The sequence below is a fragment of the Athene noctua genome, chromosome 2, assembly GCF_965140245.1.
Source record: "Athene noctua chromosome 2, bAthNoc1.hap1.1, whole genome shotgun sequence".
Lineage (NCBI taxonomy): Eukaryota > Metazoa > Chordata > Aves > Strigiformes > Strigidae > Athene > Athene noctua.
Genome location: NC_134038.1, coordinates 51665900 through 51685175, shown reverse-complemented (window position 1 = coordinate 51685175; position 19276 = coordinate 51665900). Strand labels below are relative to the sequence as shown.

Genomic DNA, 19276 nt, shown 5'->3' with positions numbered 1-19276 from the left:
TCAACACTGAGGCATTCAGGTGCAGAGAGGTAAAGGTATCCAAAATCTTGTGGAAAGTCCATGACAGAACATGGCTTTGGGCTCAAGGCTTCCCCATGCTAAAATTAGGCTTCATCCTTCCCATTCAGGCCTGGCCTGGTTGTTTGTGATACTAACTGTTAATTGTGCCTTTTGCTTATTTTTCAGCACAAGGTTTGTATTATATCAGCTGAAGAATTTTCTCCAGAATATGTGGATCCTAAAGTACAGTGCATAGCTGCTTACAGAAGTACCCATGATGGAAGGTAAATTGCTTGGTTTTATCCTTCTTATTTTCTGAAGAAGACCTTGAAAGGCAGACTAAATAGTATTTTATTTTCAATGAAACTTTGCCCAGTGACTCACAGGTGATTTGTAGGCCACTTTTGCAAAGTAGTATTTGTAAAAATGCTGAAGTTTAGTGTTAATCTAGACAGTCTTTGTGCAGGATGTTGTTCATACTAGCCTCTTCTGGCTTGTCTGAACTACTGAGTGTTGATGCGTTAGAAATCACGCATCTGTCACACTCTGTCCAGTATGATAGGTGTCCCAGCTGGAGAAACATTGCTACTTCAGCAGCCTGAAATGCTTGCTGCTCCATCTGGAATTTCATTCTGCACATTACTGCTTCAGCTGTTCCAAAATGGCTTTAATTTGTCATTAGACAGGGAATGTGACTGCCCTTTCAGGCACAAATCCACCAGCTCAACTTGGCAGAACCAAACTACTCAACGTGTAAATCCCTGCTTCACAAACAAGCCATGCCCTTGTCCATCTCATCATGGGGCCCATATGGTAGGTGTGATTCTCAGCATTCACACACACACACCCCCCCACCCCCCTCCACTCCAGCAACACCAGGTGATCCTTCTCCTCCATTGTACTTGTATAAGGACCAGTAATTAGAGCACTGACTCTTTGCTTGCTGTGAAGATCTGAACCTGAATTTTCACTTCCCAAGTGGTCAGGTTTGGGTTCTGCAGAGCATTTGCTCTGTCCTGTTGAAGTTCTTCCCCTTCCCATATGTTTTATTCTTTGGACCAGGGAGGAAATATCACTGCAGCTTCCAAATTAGGGGGCCCCACATTTCAGTTCCTGTTGCACTCCCCAGGGTGTCCCTCATGATGATACTCTTAAGGCTTTCTTCCTACTGATCTGGCAATGGCAAGAGCCTCAAAGTAAAAGTAAATGTCATTTACAGGACTTTGGAGGCAGAAAGAGTTGGAGACTAGGTCTAATAATTTTCCAGACAGTAGCTCCTAATATAATGGTTAAATTGAAACAGAAAACAGAAAAATCTGGATAGTAAATTGGATAAAAGCATGTGACTGTTGTTGGCTTCCAAGCATTCATAGCATTGAATCACAGCTTTAATTCTCCTGTTCAGAGTGTTACAACTGAGAGCAGACTTCTAAGACTTAAGTGTCCTCGCACCGAAGGTGTTTTGCATCCTGGGCATTTATATTATGAGTAGAATGGGGGAAGGAGACTGGGTGAAAAACTTGATGTAAAATAAAGCTAATGTAGAAATGTACAAAAGCTAATGTACCTTTTACTTTGGTTTTGTGTTGTGGTTTTTTTAAATCTCGTTATATTTGCATAGTTTACTGTATGTTTATGTTCCGTTATTAAGACCATCATCTGGCAGCATTTCTGCTTTGCTGAAAGTGTTTAGTGTTCACCAAGCTGAAAGATGCAGAGTCTTGGCTCCATTTAGCAGCATTATAAGTGGATGCTGCATATGATTTCCCACACAAGCCTGGTAAATACATCTCAATCCTGGCCCTGAAACATACTTGCCATTCCAGTTCTGGGCCTGTCCTGAGCAAAGATCAATCACTGTCTGTTGAGTACTTAGGAGAAGTGAACAAATACTATTAGAACCCTCCCCAAACATTTTTTCCTGCAGTCTTGGAAAATACTTCTCTCATTCAGGTTCTTCAGAATTAAATATACCAAGGAATAAATAGTTAAACACAGCAGTGAATGAATAAGGATGCTTTCAAGGAGCACTGTTATTTATCTTGGCTCCAGTTCTACAAATATTTGATTGTATACTTAACTTCTAAGTACTTAAGTAGTCCCATTGACTTCAGTGGGAAAACTTGCATGTTTAAAGGATACACCTATGTAAATATTTGTAAAACTGAGAATTTGATGTTAGTACAGATTCTGGTAAATGTAACTAACTGCATTAGCTAAAATTGATTTAATTTTTTAACACTCCTGGTTCTCTTAGGTTTCATCTTCCTTAGCAAACTCATTCTATTGAAACTGTTCAGGTTATGGAAATTTTGAGTGAATAAAATCAGTTAATGTACATTTTGCCCTTTGTGGGTTAAATCCATACCTCTTGTTTTTGTTTCCTTTCTGATCACTTACACAGAATCCAGAGAGTAAGAGGAGTTACTATTGCATTATTAATTGTGATACAGTGCAATATATTGACTTTTGTGAGTTGACCACTTTTCCTGTTATGATGCTTAAGAAATTCTCCTGGCCCTAAAAGTAATTACTGTAATTCTGTGTTTAGTGCAGCATGCATTTCCTCAGTGTATGACACTCCACCAGCAGCTTTGGTTTTGGATGCATTCAAGGATGGGAAAATTTCTGAAGTACGGAGAAATATACTCTATGATCCACTGAGTGCCCCTTTACCTTCCAACTCAGTTAATGGAGTCACCTTGACACCATTACAGGTATGTCATATTTTGAAAACTTTGTACATAAGTCACAAAGTATGTTCTTAGTAAAGTTAAATAGATTAAACACTTTAAGAGAATCAGAACTGAATGATGTGATATGATCAAAATGTTGCAGACTGAGTAAGCCACAAAGACAATATACAGAAAGAGAAACAAAAATGCCAGCTTCTTTCTAAACTATGCAGTAGCCTCACAGACTGCAGAAGAACATTAGATGTGTTTGGCATGCAAACAGATAGGAGCATGCAGCGGTAATGCCATATTTTGAAGATATTTAACTTTCTGAGAGATGCTAAGCCCCCTCTCTTTCACTGCAGGTAGGTGGCACAGAGCACAGCTCATAAACCCCAGAATATTTCACAAAACAAATATACTATCAATCAGATCTGTTCTTGTTCCTGCAGAACCAGATTACCTTGAGTGGCAGAGTGCCCCGCTTGGGCAGATATGTATTTGTGTTACATTTTTATCAGCCAGCGTACCCGGTGTTCCCCGTGCAAGTTCGTGTGGATGCGGGACGTGTGTGGTCAGGTGAGCATCTGAATTTGACGTAAGCCCTTTCCTTTCTCAGCATTTTGGCACATGGAGCATTTTTTGGCATGTTTTTCCTTCTAGGTTCCTTCAATGCCTCATTCTGTCCTCATACCTCTGGCTGTCGGGATCAGGTGATTGCAGAAAACCAAATAGAGCTTGACATTTCTGAACCTGAGGTCTCTGTTACAGTGATGATACCTGATGGAAGAATGCTGGTCCTGGTACGCTTATTACATAAATGTACTTTGAAATATTATTTTAATTTCACCATTTGTTTAGAGATAGATTCAAAAATGAAAGCCAGAAAGAAATAATTTATTGTTGTGTTTCAAATTTTTAAGATCTTGTACACTGCTTGTTTTATTTTAAATTTTTAAGACACTGTTTGTACACTGCTTGTAGCATCACAACTCTGGGGGGAAGATAAGAAGTATATTTTCCTATTTTTTTCAGTTAAAACGTTAAAGGTTTGGGGAAAATCCAGAACACATAATGAAGCAACATTTAAATATATAAATGCCTTAGCTTGTATCTTTTGTTTTTCTCTGAAATTTACAATTTAGCTTTCTTGTTTTAAGGAAAATGTCTTAGTTGTTCCAGCAGACATCTACAGTTACAAAATTCTTGACAAAAAGACAGTGGACAAGTCATTTGATTTTATCAGCCAATGTGGAGGAAACAGTTTTTATATTGAGTAAGCATCGCTTTCTAAAAAAAACCTGAAGAAGCTGGGAATTAATATCACTTTTACTCTGTATTAAAGACATATGTATAAAATCCCCATCATTGTGCTACATTAAAATGCTTTTCATGGCTTATGCTGGCCCATTAAATTTCCATGAGTCACTTTTCCATGACTTTCTATTGTAAATGAAATGTAAAGGCAGAGCTTTATTGCTCACAGTACAAAAGAGGAAAATCTATGTCATCTTTCTGTATTTGGTATTTCCATCTTTGGTATTTGGTATTTTGCTTGGCGTGTCTGAACTGATATGACTAATACACACTCTTTCTTTGAAAAAAATTCACTTACCTGCATGTTCAAAGCCATTCACCACTAGTTTAATTAAAGTATATCCCAGCATGTGTGCTGATGCCATCCTTATGTCAAAGAGCTGTTTGAAAGACAGGACCTTAGTTTCCTGAACCACTGCAAAGCATGCTCATAACAATTCGCAAGTGCCAGTACTTACATGATTTATATTTCAATTTAAATAGCCCAGAAGGATCGTCGGCCTTCTGTAAGGACTCTGTAAGGTCACTAGTGGCTTTCTACAACAATGGAGCCCTGCCATGTAATTGCCATAGTGCAGGTGCCATGAGCCCTACTTGCAGCCCTCTGGGAGGACAGTGTATTTGCAGACGTAATGTCATTGGTCGTCAGTGCAGCCGATGCCAAACTGGCTACTATGGATTCCCATACTGCAAGTGTAAGTACATGCTCGGACTTACTCAGCACCTGACTTCACCTTTTATTTAATTATCTGATTTTACTGCATAGGTACTGCTGCCTCGCTTTTCTCTATAGAGCTCGATCCTATGAGAGGCTGTTTGAGCCATCGTCGATTTAGCATAAGTATAGCTTTTAACTTAAGGCAGGAGTAACCCCATTTCCTTAAAGCACACCTGGTTCACAGAGGAGTGTGTCTTTGCATGAGTTGTCTGTTCAGTTGTAGTAGGCTTTCAGTTAAACTGGTTAAAATCCATATTGCCGCTTTTTCAGTCGAATGGATTTTTCTGCACTGATTGCTAAATCATTTCCATTATTACTGTCGTATCCCAGTTTACACCTTCAAGATTTTCCATAATCAGAGACACAGCATTCCTAGTTCCTCATATTCTGATGTTATTCTTAATAACATCAGCAGATTTATGGTTTACACCAACAGTCCTCAGCTGCCTTCCCAGATATTATACTCAATGTTTATAAATGTTACTTTCTAAAAGTGGTGCCCTTAACACCAAAACTATTTGTTTAATCCCTGGCCATATTGGAAAGTGATTAATAATGCTTGTGGTGAAGTTAAGCAACCAATCTATGGAAAAGAGCCAGGCACTAAAGCTACTCTTTGAAATGACTGTTACAGTCACATAGTTGGTTTCCATGACCCCGAGCTTAAAAGTAGGGAAAGAGAGAAAAGAATCATGCCCTTTACATATAAAGGTTGTGTCTGTTTCATATGCAAGTTCAGTAAGAGTTGATCGTTGTAAGTTGAGATGTGACTGATTTGTACAACATTTTTTTTTAACTTAGTGTGCAACTGCGGGCAGCGTCTCTGTGATGACGTGACTGGTAAATGCATTTGCCCTGTGCAAACTGTGAAGCCAAAATGCGAAGTGTGCGAGAAACATTACTTCAGCTATCACCCTCTTGCTGGCTGCGAGAGCTGCAACTGTTCAGAAAGAGGAGTCATTAATGTGGCAAGTCCAGAATGTGAAAAAAACAATGGGCAATGCCAGTAAGTTTGGGTTATGTGTGTTATAAACAATGCCCAAGTGGTTTGCTTCACTGTTCTTTTCAGGTATTTGGCGGGGGATGTTGGAAACTTTAATGGTGGTGAATAGGGGTTTAAGCAATGCTTGGCGATAGTGAGGACTTGGCTGTTTCAGGGACACCTGCAGTGTTTTCGTGGAAAATTGGTTTGTGAAGGTAACTAATGGTGGGATTTGGGATTCCTGGGCTTGCATTCTGTTTGCCAGTGCCATGCCATGTGTCTCATGGTAAGTCACCAAATCTTGGTCCAGCTCATATGACTTACCCAGTGTCAGTTAGTAGCAGACCTCAGATCAGAGCTCCTGACTTCTGGACATGTACATCATTTATAATGGTGTACATTTTTGCCCCAATTCTTAAAACTTTGCAGTTGACCTTCCACAGTCTGTTGTCTAGATTTAAGTTTAATGATGTTTTTAAGTACTGTAAAGCTTCAATGTTTTTAATAAATTCGGAGGAACTTTGATGATAGGTGCTGTGTCTATGGAAAATATGGTTCCATTGGAGCCATAGGTGTTAACTGCCCTGAAAATTATGCCTTCTGTATGACATGCTTATTTTTCTGTAGCTCTGAATACTGAGATGAGAATAAATTCTTCAGTTTTGTTCTCTTATGTACGTCCTCTAAAATAGGTGTGGCATACAGCCACAACCATAGGGAATGATCTTAAATTCAGATGCTGTCATATTAGTATAGTTGAACATTTCTATTACTTCCTCAGGGAGATCAAGTCCTTAAATAGCAAGTACAAATACTTGATAGCCAATAGGATGTGTAAGGCCAGGATCAGTTCAGTCTGATTGGTTTGACTGTTAGGGTCTTAACAAAGAGAAATTTGTCCTTCTTGCTCTGCCATTAAGCCTGTAAATACAAGAGAGAACACTAATTTTTAGAGAATGCTCATATTATTTCCTGAATTTAAATTATTTTCCTAAGTCTGTCCTTTTCATAGGAAGTGAATAATTAATTGTCTTATCCCAAGAGCAAAACCAGAATCTGTTTTCATATTTAGAAGTTGGGGTTCAGGGTTAAAGGGCAGCATATTCTATATCTCCTGATGCACTTTTAATCTTATTAGTCTCTGCTTTCATTTTCCCCATACAATACAAAATAAAAATAAATACTATGCAAAAATACATCAAATACATAATTCAGTCAAATAAATTCTCGTATTTCAAAGAAAGGGTTTAGCACATTTCTACTCAACTCAAACTGAGGATAATTTTTGCAGAAATAGTCACATTTTCCATTTAAGTGAAAAGCTGTATTGCCTGTTTATAATGGTGTTATTTTTCATGTGCAGCCTAAATGGAAACATCAAAGAAATGACAGTGTATTGGTAAAAAATTCTGAAGGAAAATTTGACGTTTAGCAAATACTTTTGGACTGAGTGCTGAAGTATATAGCCAACTACTAAATTCTGATTAATACTTTTCCTTCTGTGGATTACATGAATTCAAAGTCCCCATCCAGCTTCAGCTATCTGTGTGTGAGGGTAATGTATTCAGAGAGACTCTGAGAAACCTTGCCCACTGTTTGTTGGATTGAGTAATTACTTTCATATATTACATGAAGGGCAGTCTACCTTGTCTGCATACTTTAACTGTTTATTTCCATTAAATTCATAGCGTTAATGCACATATGAATTTGGTGCTGAGAACCAAAGGAGACTCCACCAACTTGCTGAGACTTTTAAAAATTATCACAACTAAAATGTAAAGATGTGGATGGTGGTGGTGGCAGACGTTCCTTATCAGTAGATCCTTACTCTCTTGAAATCTGCTTTGGGCTGATTCAAAGAGTTTACCAGCATAGGCAGGAGGAAGAAGGATCATCAGATCTACAATTTCACTAGTTTTATCAGACTGCAAGTTTGTTGTAAAGATAGGGTGAAGTATGTGCTGCCATGGAAAGATGTTCTCTCTGATCTCAAGCCTCGTCCATAGTTTGGTGTTGGTTTTTGCATCTGCTGTACTTCACCTAAACAAATTCAAGTCATTCACCCTTCACTGTGAACAAAGTGGGTGTTATCCTTTGTGAACAGTTGTAAATGAACCTAAGACTTGTGGCAGGTTGAAGTCCCCATAATTATTCATATGCCTGGGATTCTCCACCTTTTTGTTAGCAGGTAAGTGCTTTGAGTCACTCCCAGTCACATCCTCCAGCTATAAATCTTATTCCAGCTCCGCTTACCTGGGTACAACATCCATGTTTCACACCTTGGTGTATAGAGAGAGTAGTTCTGCACTGCAAGCACTGAATAGCTGCAGAAGTCTAATTCTACTGTGAACATTTATAGCCTTCAAAAGCAAATCCATTCCTAATCAGTTCCATGACCATTTAAAATGTCTCACCATTCAAATTGGAGAACAATACTAACCTGCTGCTGTTTCTCCATGGAAATGATAACGTTGTGTCACAACCGTGCAATCCTTTCAAAGATCCACCTGCCTTTTGTTTGAATCTTCCCTTCCTTCTTCCATTCCTGCCTCTCCTATTGACTCCCTTCTCTGTGTGTGTGTTTGTTTGTTGATAAGATGCAAACCAGGAATAAGAGGACGGCAGTGTGATCAGTGTGTTCCTGGAACTTATGGTTTCCCAAACTGTGTGCCATGTAACTGTAACAGAGATGGAACAGAACCAGATGTTTGCGATCCCCAGACAGGAATTTGTCTCTGCAAGGTCAGATAAATCAAATTACTTCTGCATTCACAAGCATAATTTGCACATCAGTGACTATTTCACATCTAATGGGGTGAATTAAGCAAGTTTATCATGGAGTTTTCAGTAAAAATTAAATGCAGCTGTACAAAACCATCACACCTCGCAGTATGTGCACAGATTATCATGGTAGCACTTAAATGCCATTTTTAATGAGTTCAGTATCTGACAGTTGCACAGGTGGTCTTAGGCTTTGCAGGATGTTACAGAGCTGCAGAGTGAATGTCCACTGACTCAGTCTGTACTCTGCCACTCAATGTCAATGTCCATTGACTCCCTGAAGCAGTCTGTACCCTGCACAGATCCACTTTATGTATCTGCATCTTGGCTTTTGGACGTTAACAAGGTCCCATGCTTTTTTTAGCCATATTATGTCAGCTGACATTTCAACACATCATTATATTCAGGAAATCTTCTTTTGTTCTGATCTGCATAATTAAATGTGATATATGTGAACTTTCACAAGTGACCTTTTATATTGTAGGTTTGGAAAAGCCAGCAGGAGGGTTTTGGCAGGGAAGTTACCAGCTGTCTCTGACTAATATTTATTACTCAAATAGTTCACTTTATAAATTGAAAAGACAGCTCATAACTATGATAGTCTCCAAGAAGTCAGTTTTATTGCACTTGAAATATGGTGTATCCAGTCAATCACACATTTTGGTTCATGTTTCCATACATTTAAATAAATATTCTTTCAGAAGATTTGTTTTATGTGCAGGAGGTTTTGGGGGCCTCACCAAAACCAAAAGGAAAGGACTGACACTTCTTTGAACTCTGCCTTACCAGGAGAATGTTGAAGGTGCAGAATGTGATACTTGCCGACCAGGATCCTTTTATCTGGACCCTTCTAATCCCAGGGGATGCACTTCTTGCTTTTGTTTTGGAGCAACCAGCAACTGTCACAGTACCAATCGTCGTAGAACCAAGGTGTATCCAATAGTTTTTTTCCTTTGCTATCATGAACCTACACTTACTCCATTAAGGAAATGCCACATTTTCTCCAAAATTGAAAATATATTTTATTAAATTCTGAGGATGAGAAATATTCTGCAAGCAACAGTGCAGATTTAGTGCAGCCTTGTTAAGACTTAGGTGTAGTCTGAAACGGTGCAAGAGAGAAGCAGAGTCCTAGAAGGGTAGATGAGGAGTTTAGTTTAGGCTTAGACATAGACTAGATGCAATCCAGATTGTGTCACTTTACTGTTTACAAGCAAAGAATGAAAATCTGGCCTCAGTGAAGTCAACAGCAAACTTCCACTTGCTTTAGGAAAATACTTTCTAGTGATGACTTGTCCTCACCAAAGATTGGTTTTGAAAACACGTCTATCTTTCTGTTTTATTGCCCTGGCCAGCCAAGAGCAACTCACCATAGAACTGCTCTGGTACATATGCATTATGCTTTCTCTCCCCCAACATAAATAACAGGATGTATGGTCTTTCATGAAACAAGAGCCATGAACATAAAATGTGCATCAAAGAACCAGAATATTAGGCTACATTGCCTGCCTCTCCCAAATATTCTGCCATGTCCCCTTCCTCCCAGGTAACCTACCACAATAGGTCTGCAACTCTGTCTTTTAGGTTAGTGTCCTTGGTTTGATTTTAGAACGGATTTAAAAAAACACCTCCAGATTATACCCTTGGGTTTTTGTATACAATTCCTAGTCACCTCCAGGAAGGTTATGTCTTTGTGTAACTGAAGATAGAATTTAGTTTGCAGGTGACAAACCAAGTGCCTGTATCCCAAGTAGCTTTGGCACATCTGTCCCACTTAGGCCCTCTTTTGAGGTCCTTGCAACATCCATTGCACAAAGTCCATAGGCTGGCTCTGAAGGAGTTGAATTTCATGCTAAGTGAGTTATAGAGGCTAAACAATTTATCCTCATTATTTGGTGGTGGTAGAGTTTAATAAAGAATGAGACAAACTTTTATTCCCTTTATTTATTTTCATTAGTTTGTGGACATGAGGAACTGGAGCTTGGAGGCAGTGGATGAAAATATTGACATTCCAGTCACTTTCAATCCAGTCAGTAATAGTGTAGTGGCTGACATTCAAGAATTGCCTGCTTCAGTGCATAGTTTGTACTGGAAAGCACCACCATCTTACCTGGGAGAGAAGGTAAATGACACCTAACTCATCTCTTTTAATAACATGTATTCATTTTTTGCCAGCATCATTGATAAAGAGTCTCATTGTTTTTATTAGACATGTTTGTCACTCTTCTCTCACAAGATTCTTATCTCTCTTACCTGACATGCCAGGAATCACAACATTTTACTTCTGAGTATGGTGTTAAAATTATAACCAATAACACAGAATTAATCATCTTGCTTGGTGTCAGGGAGGTCTTTATGTGAACAGCATAGCAGGAGCTATGGTTCAGAGAGCTGGTACCTTCAGCTGTTTTTCTGAAACCCAGAACATTTAGAGCTTGCTGACATGCCTGAGTATCCTTTAGACTGCCTAGAGTATCTCCTGGGCAGATTTCCAAAAGAGTAAGAGGTGATAGCATGCTCAGTAGCATACAAAAAACCGAACCTTTTGCTTTTGAGGTGTTGCTTGGGAAGAGCAACACCTGGTTTTCTAACCTTTGGGTTCTTTGAACTGCTTGCTGCTCTTTCTACTCCTGCATGGGAGCAGTCTTTTGCTCGTGGTTAATGCCTATCAGCATTTCAGCCTGGGGATCATACTGACCAGAGGGATTTTGCTAGTGGTGGCTTGCAGGTCCAGAGCCCCAGGTTCTTTCTGTTCAGAACTCTGACGGTGTTGGTAGTTGGTAGCCATTTGTAGGACACACAAGCTTTTCAGATGCAGTCCCACACAAATGAAAAGAAACGGGATAGACACCAGAGCATTAAAGATGGTACCATTTTTTAAGTTCCTCTTAGCCCTCATTTTAAAGACTAGAGCAGTATTTTTCACCCTGCTCTCCTACGCTGAGAGGTACATGTCTTTTAGTTGAAGAACACATTTAGTTAGGATGCTTTTTGTTAATGTTGTAGATGTTCTTGTTTCAATGACTACAGATTATTTTTCAATTTCATGTTAAAGCATATGTTATCTACTACAGTGTTAAACCAAAAGGACTTTTGTTGTTCCCATAACAAAATATAAAGCAAGAAATTACCCTTTTTAAACATAGCTATTAAGAACAGTGCTATGAATTTTATGTCCCATGTCAGAGTATCTAATTAGGCATGCCATGACTTGCTTTTATTTACAGTGACAACACTGTAAATAAAATAGTTCTATTTTTGGACCAGCTTTTACGGTAACTGTGTGTAATCATATATTTTAGCACAGGCAATACTGCAGTAGTGAAAGTCCCCCCCCCCAAATACTATCTTGCTGCTAGTTTTACAAGCTCATAAATTTACCAATTATTCATGTTATTGTATTCTGAAAATGTCAGGTTTTGGTCTACTTCCAGTGATAGCATCTCTTTTGGAAAATGTGAAGATCACTCCAGACATTTTTCAGTATGATGAGGGTATAAATACTGTTTTCTATTATCTTAAACCTTTTAATTTGTTCCACTGGATCATTAATATTTAGGAGAGCTATTTTCTTTCCTCTGTCTTTTGTTTACAAAGATAAAGAAAATCAAATGTAAAATCTATAGCAGTGCAGAAACTAACAGTCATTAAGAAATTAAGATCACATCATCCCCATTTTCTGCTCTTTTGTATTTTAACATTCTGTTTAATAGACCACTCTTAATGTTAGAAAATAAATACTGTACATACAAAATCCAGAGGGTAGCTTATAACACCAATATTTTGCCATTAAAAAAAAAAATAAAAATCAAACATAACAGCCTGTAATATGGTGCAGTCCTAAAATGTGTGTTTAAACATGAAATTAGCTCTAATTTGAATTTCGTTATCTTTTTGGACAAAAATATTTATACGGGGTTGTTCCGATTGTGTTGGCAAAATATAGCCAATGTTCCAAATGATGCTTTTGAAAATGTTGTTGGCTAAAGATAATAGTATTAAATATGGTCTTGTGATCCAAGGAACAAATTTTGTACTGAGATGTCTGTGTTTTGCTTGTAATAATTCATCAAAGTATATGGAAAGGGATAGGCCGTAGCCTGGTGCTTACCTGTAGAACACCAAAACCTGACAAAGCAGTTCTTCTCCCAGGTCAAAACCAAGCATAAGCTATAAGGGCAAAAAGCAAGGGGTGCAAACCAGTTGTATATCTGTGGCAAAACATCTGATTTCCCCTAGTACCCGCAAACCTTCTTTCTAGGCTCTTCTTGGAACAAAAACTGTCTAGGGTGTGCCTGGAGCTTCCTTTCAGTATATTTTGATCTGAGTCACTGGTACACAACCCACGGAAGCTGTTTGTCAGATGATTCAAACACACTTGCCTAAGTCTTTGTTCTGGGCAGCAGCGTATGTATTTGGTTGGGTTTGAGGCCACTTGTGGTCACCAGTAGTTGAGCCAAAAGAAGTGTGGTTCCAGCTCAACCTACAGCAACTGCTTACAACAGAGCTGATATCAGCTGATACCAGTAGAAGTCCTGTCCTCCAGAAGGTGGAGCAAAGATTTCTGAGTTACATTCATGCTTGTAGTAAGTTCAGAAAATGCTGGCCTGTGAAAGCTGCCTTTAAACATGCTTAGTCTCACTTTTCCTTTTTATCCATGGCTGTTCATGGGGTTTGCTACCAGTTCCACTGTCAGTCTGATGTCTGCTCTTGATGAGCCAAATGTGAATATGTGATTTCTCCATGACACAGATGGCATGATCCCAGGTATGAAAAAAAAAATCAATGCAGGTACACAGAGAACAGTAACAGGTACTGCTCAAACAGTTATGTCAGATACACCAAATAAACAAACAAAAAAGTAATTTCTTCCAAGCCATGCATATTTAATATTTGGTCCAGAGAACAAAGAGTAAATATGTTATTTACAGTGCTGGAAGATGGGGTAAACTTGAATGCAAAGTTATATTAATATCAAGCAATAATGCAGTGAAGTGTCTCAGGTCTTGTATATTTTGTTACAGCTTTCTTCATATGGTGGCTTCCTAAGTTACCAAGTGAAATCTTTTGGCTTACCTAGTGAGGGCATGGTTCTTCTGGATAAGAGACCTGATATACAACTAACAGTAAGTTTTGAAATACCATTTTTTTCTTTTGAGCAATAACAATACCATGATTTTTTTCTGTTACCTGACAACTATGGCAAATTTTGCTCCTATCGTGTGCTTTATAGCAGCTTGCTGCATTTCTGTAAAAGTGATTTTACTGCATTTTCTCAAAGCCATCAACACACCTATCTGTTGCCAAAGTAACATACTGTTAAGCATAACTGACTTGAGAGCAAATAAAAAGATAAACCAGAATTTTCTCTGTAAAATGCACCTGTGGAAAAAAATTAATTAGTGCCTTGCACACTTGTCAACAAGTATGGCCTTGACTCTGCAAAATATGTCCTGTATTCCATGTGTAATTAGTCTTATTTTCTGTGAGAATTTTCTTCAGCATAAAATTAAGCATAAGACTTCAAGGGATTGAAGTAAAAATGCGTTTTAGGTTAACGTTTTTTTAATTTAAACACTTTAGGGCCAAAATTGGAATCTTTTACTCTTTGTAGAAATTCCCAAGAGGGTGGTCTTGTTTCTTCAGACCATCAGAAGTATTAATTCAGTATTCTTGAGTTCTCATTGGGAAACATGCCTCATGAAGTACTACAGTAGTATCCAAAGTTGTTTGCACACCAGGATGTCAGGTCAAAGAGTATTCCTCAGTCCAATATTGGTCTTACTCCACTCCTCATGCCAACCACAAATGTCTAAATCAAACTCTAACAATGATATCAGGAGGCAGCTCCTTTTCTAACATGAAGGTGGGGCAGCAAAGGAGAGTGTTTGAAAACGCAAAAAGGTTTTTACTCAGAAGTAATAACTAGTTCCTGTGGAAACTGACTAGCATTAATTTAATTCTCTTAGTGTTTAGTTCTCTTAGTGTTTTATTAGAAAGCAAGGTTGTTAATAGGCAAAAGCAGTGAAAACCCTGCTGATTCTAGAACACAGTGCTTGCTATATGACTTTGCTGACAAAATAACATACAGTTTTTCTAGTATTACTTAGTTTTTATCCCCCCAAAAACCAGAATTAATGTGCTTCACCAAATTTTATTGCATCTGAACACTTTACCACAAAAAGTAGTGAAATGACAATGTTATATCCTCATTCTTGCATAGGGCCAGCAAATGAAAGTTGTTTATATGGATCCCAACAACCCCCTGCCAGATCGTCAATATTATGGCCGTGTACAGCTTGTTGAGGTAAGAAATGAATATGGAATGGCCTTCTGTTTTCTTTCCTGTGATACATAAAAATATGCAGGCAGTATGTGCAGAAATGCCAAATACTTGATAATGTTAATAAATATAAACAAATACTGTAGACCTTAAATAGAAACATTTTTTCTCTCTTTACTACCTCAGTGAATCTAGGTTTGAGTTCACACCACCTAATTCTAGAACCTCTGCATTAGGCATCTTGTCCAATCTAGCCCTTGGCATTCCCTCCAGGGCCAGTGGTGTAATACCGAATCAGTCATCAGTGGAAGATGATTCATCACATCACAGCCCCAGACTGTACTTAATAGGGATGAAATGAACTGTTACCTGTTTTCCCTGGTGTCTGGGTACCTAATTTAGAATGGGTGTCCAACACTTAGGTGCAGTTAGCACCTACCTTAAATCTGTGCTCAGAGGGTCAAACTGGGTTATTTCCATCTCATGTATACGCAAAAAAGATAATGTTTCTTCACGCCAGATTCCATTTTCAGTAATGCTGTGTCTGTTAGTAGCAAGAAAGCACGTGAAGGCAGCCCTCAAAGATTAGATTTGTAGGACTTTGCTTACTCAAAAAAATAAAAACATTTTCCCCCACCCTTTTGTGGTTTGGTGGGTGATGCCTCAAAGAAATTTGCATGACTGTAGGAGAACCTATATGCTTCTTCACTTTTTGATACTTCAAAGCCATGTGTACCTTGCAAAATAAAGGGTACATGCTTTTTTATGCTCATTATTCTTTTTTCCACCTATCCTGTGTTTATATTCATTATATTTATTTTCCTGACCTCTATTTCACCCCACACCAGTTGGCACCATAGGGATCTGTTCCCTGGGGTTTTTCTCCCTTTTTCTGTCATCCTGTCTTCTTTGCAGATACTCCTTTCAAGAAGCAGCCAGGCCATGCTCATTTTGTACCCTTAATGTGCAGGGAAACTTCAGGCATGTCGGCAGCAATAACCTTGTATCCAGAGAAGAACTGATGATAATCCTGTCTAGACTAGATGGTTTGCACATCAGAGGCCTTTACTTCACGGAGACTCAGCGACTGACCCTTGGTGAGGTTGGGCTGGAAGAAGCCACCAGCACAGGAAGCGGCAGCATTGCGTACAATGTAGAGACGTGTTCCTGCCCTCCCGAGTATGCTGGTGACTCATGTCAGGTAGGAAGCGCTTGCCTCTATACTGTACCATTATCTTCTGTCTCGCCTACAGCTATACATTCTGGTTTAGTTGGAGGAACAGGCTAGTTATTAAAGTAATTAAACGTGCTTCTTGTAAGTGTGTGCACTTCCAATGGCTCGAATACTTTCACTGTCTAAGCAAACTATCCTGTTCCTCTAACTAAACTTGTGATTGCTTTTGTGGAGCTGTGAATGTTCTTTTACATGTGTAAGGCACTATAATGAGGGATTCTTCTGTGAATACCTGTGAGAGGCTGAATAACCTCAGTCAATACTTACTTTAATGGAGGGAAAGTCAGAACTGACTTGGTCAAAGTCTATGAGAACCTACACAGTGGAGAAGATTCCTGGTGTTCCTTATTTTAACAGGGTCCAAGGGAAGTAACCTGAACCTAGATAATTTTGGATGCTTTCCTATTTTTATAGGAAAATATTTGAAAGTTGAAGTTAACATACTTGCAAAAAATATTTGGAGATATTTTTATGAAAGACAGTGTAACCATTGCAAAGTAATACTGTTACCTGAAGAATGTAGTTGTAGTCGTAGCTGCAGTTGTATATCCTATCCCTGATGCTGTTCCTGTAGCTGTACTTCTGGTTGTCACTCTGCTTAGCTTAGAGCTTGACTGTTCCCATGTGTAAGCACCCAGGGCAGCAGAATGAAGTACTGGAGAGATAAGCGGTGTACAAAGTGCACAAAATAGGAGGAATTGTTCTCTCAGAGGGTTACTATAAAGCAGCAATTGCTGGATTAATCTTGCAAACTTTTTTGAAATGAGAATGAAAGAATAATATCTAGACCGGAGCAGCTGCTGACTGAACAAGCCAGCATTTATGGCTAGCTTATGCTCATGCATGCATCCACTGCTCAGGGCAGCTGTTCATCATCTGTCAAATACCATTCTAGAAACATTTCTAGAAACTTATTTTTTCACACATCTGATGTTCTGTGCCACATACAAGTTGATGAGCACGGACTGGAATTCCTCCTGCCATCCCACTACTTTCAATATACTAAGCTGTTGGGGTTTTTTTATATAACCTGGTGGAAATACATAGCCAAAGGAAGTGATCAAGACACTCGCCTGGGTAGTTTGCACGCCCTGTATGTTTATGCAGCATTACTCAGGCAGTGATTTACTGTTCTAATCACCTAGCTCTGTCTGGCTGCCTTAGGTAGGGAGGAGGTGATGCCTGCCACACCCCAATTTAGGTATATATTGAGCTACAGGAACTGCGGGGTTACTTGTTAACCTCAGGAACAGTACTGTGTGCTGTACAACTTGACTCACGTATAAAGTTTAAAGGTGGGGCCCAACGCAGCACAGAGCCTCATTAATCTGAGTCAGAAGCTGGAGAAGAGCGGAGAGTGTAAGAGAACGGACGAGCACTGAAAGGATAGCAGCATATGTTTGCAGTGGAGCTGAAGTAAAATGATGGTCCAAGCACAGAGGCCAGGGAATGTAGGATGGCTGGTTGTCATGTTAGTAGCCCTGGGGCATTGTTTAGCACAAGATATGCAACAGAGGCTATGGTATCCTCATCTTCAGGAGGGGAGTCAGCAGCGACAAGTTCAAAGGGATTTTTCCCCGAGACAGGTAATTTGTTCATTTTCCCTTCCTTGCTTGCTTCCTTCTTTCTCTTTGTTTTTAAATGAACTAATTTGATAACAACTTATATATTACTTCATATAAAAGTAATAAGAATGCTCGTCTTCTTCTATCTCAAAGTACTTTGCTAACAACAGCATGTGTGAGGAGTTTCTTTTAAATTGCTGGTTACTTGAAAACAATCAGCCTGAACTCCTGAGCACTTAAAAGTGCCTGGAGCTTTATATTTGTGTGGAATCAATTTCTCAGTATCACAAAAACCGAAGTGCCCAAATCTGTACTCCAAATGTGTTGTTTTAAAGACAGCATAAATAAAATACCAAAAAGCTGCTAGATTTTTTCCAGATGCGTTTGGATGTATTTTTAAAATGAGTGATCCATTTTGCTCTCCAAAAAGAGACTTTTTGTAAATAAAATTTATGTGCATTAGAGCCTGTGTTTTACTTGGTTATGCTGTTCAATGTATTTCAGGCCCTGCTTTCTTCACAAGCTGTGCATATTGGCTCCCCGTTGTTCAAGGAACATATTCACCCTTTTAAAAATGTATCTGAAAAATTTTTAAGTGCCTATTCTAAATTCAGTCCTTGCTCACACTGAAGTCAGTATTAAAAGCTGTTGATGAAATTAGGTTGGTTTGTTTGTTTTTTTTCATTTATCCCACATGTAAAGAAGGCAAAGATGTGGCTAGCAGATGTTGTTTAAACAGCAGTAACACAATATTCCTTTTGAGATCTGCTTTGGGAGAGGTGAATTTATCTTTTCTCTTGTAGTTGCATCCTTGATAAATTCACTGGTTAATCCTGCCCCTGCATAAATACTTACACCTCAAAGCACTGGAACGTGGTTTAAGACACTGTCCTACAAACCCTTTGCTTCTCAGATTAGTTAGTCACATCAGTCTTGGTGGTGCAGTTGCTGTGAGAAAAGATCTATGGCTTGAAAGTTCAATTGTCAGTTGTTTACTGAATGTCGCTGGGGCCAGCCCCTAACTGTGAGATAGAGGTGAGGTATAGGTACAGTGCAGAAGTACATTGCCAGAGGCAGGCACCTGGGAGGTGTTGGCTTTGTGGGCAGCACAGCTTTCTCCCTGCTTCCATACAGCCTCTGATCTTCCTTGCACCACACCAGCGTAGTTACTAGTGAAAAGGAGCTCGTGAATAGAAGGGGTAGACTTAATGTCTGGTCATTTTTGGTATGTTTGGTGTGCTAGGAGGGTGCTGAGCAGAGAAGGTGGGCAGGAATTTTTTAATTGATCTGTATACAGGAAGGCTCCATGCCCAGGAGGAATTTGTTGTACTTTCCCTACCCCTGTGCTTTCCCTGCCCATGCCAAGCAAATACCTGGTTTTAACATATTAGTTACTACCTTCATGGTGTATGCTAACAAACTTCATGTCTCTTGCTTTATTCATGATGGTCCTCTGGTTCAGCTCCCTATTTAAACCCAACTCAGATCTGACAGGCTGTGCTCAATAGCTGAACATTCTTCTCATGCTTCACTGGTATCCGGGGCAAGCCTATACGTAGAAATTACACCACTGTATGTTTTGTTATATCACTAGCTCTATCTAAGCATGGCTCTGTATAGCTCTAGGTAGACTTACTGTAGAAGTCATGATGAATTCATGTAAAAGAGATCTCATTAAAAGTATTTCCAAGGAATACACCATAGTTAAATGAATATCAAGA

At 39.0% G+C, this 19276-nt stretch overlaps 1 protein-coding gene across 1 annotated transcript in view; it reads left to right on the top strand.

Annotated features, from left to right (window-relative positions):
* The window catches only part of LAMA3 (laminin subunit alpha 3), a 118279-nt gene that overhangs the window by 61260 nt on the left and 37743 nt on the right, over positions 1–19276 (top strand). Inside the window, exons 29-41 of the mRNA XM_074899078.1 lie at positions 187–284; positions 2552–2717; positions 3128–3254; positions 3339–3478; positions 3836–3951; positions 4476–4687; positions 5512–5716; positions 8290–8434; positions 9263–9403; positions 10431–10595; positions 13498–13599; positions 14697–14780; positions 15727–15957. Coding sequence (XP_074755179.1) covers positions 187–284; positions 2552–2717; positions 3128–3254; positions 3339–3478; positions 3836–3951; positions 4476–4687; positions 5512–5716; positions 8290–8434; positions 9263–9403; positions 10431–10595; positions 13498–13599; positions 14697–14780; positions 15727–15957 — 1932 coding nt within the window. The remainder of the gene's footprint in view (positions 1–186; positions 285–2551; positions 2718–3127; positions 3255–3338; positions 3479–3835; positions 3952–4475; positions 4688–5511; positions 5717–8289; positions 8435–9262; positions 9404–10430; positions 10596–13497; positions 13600–14696; positions 14781–15726; positions 15958–19276) is intronic.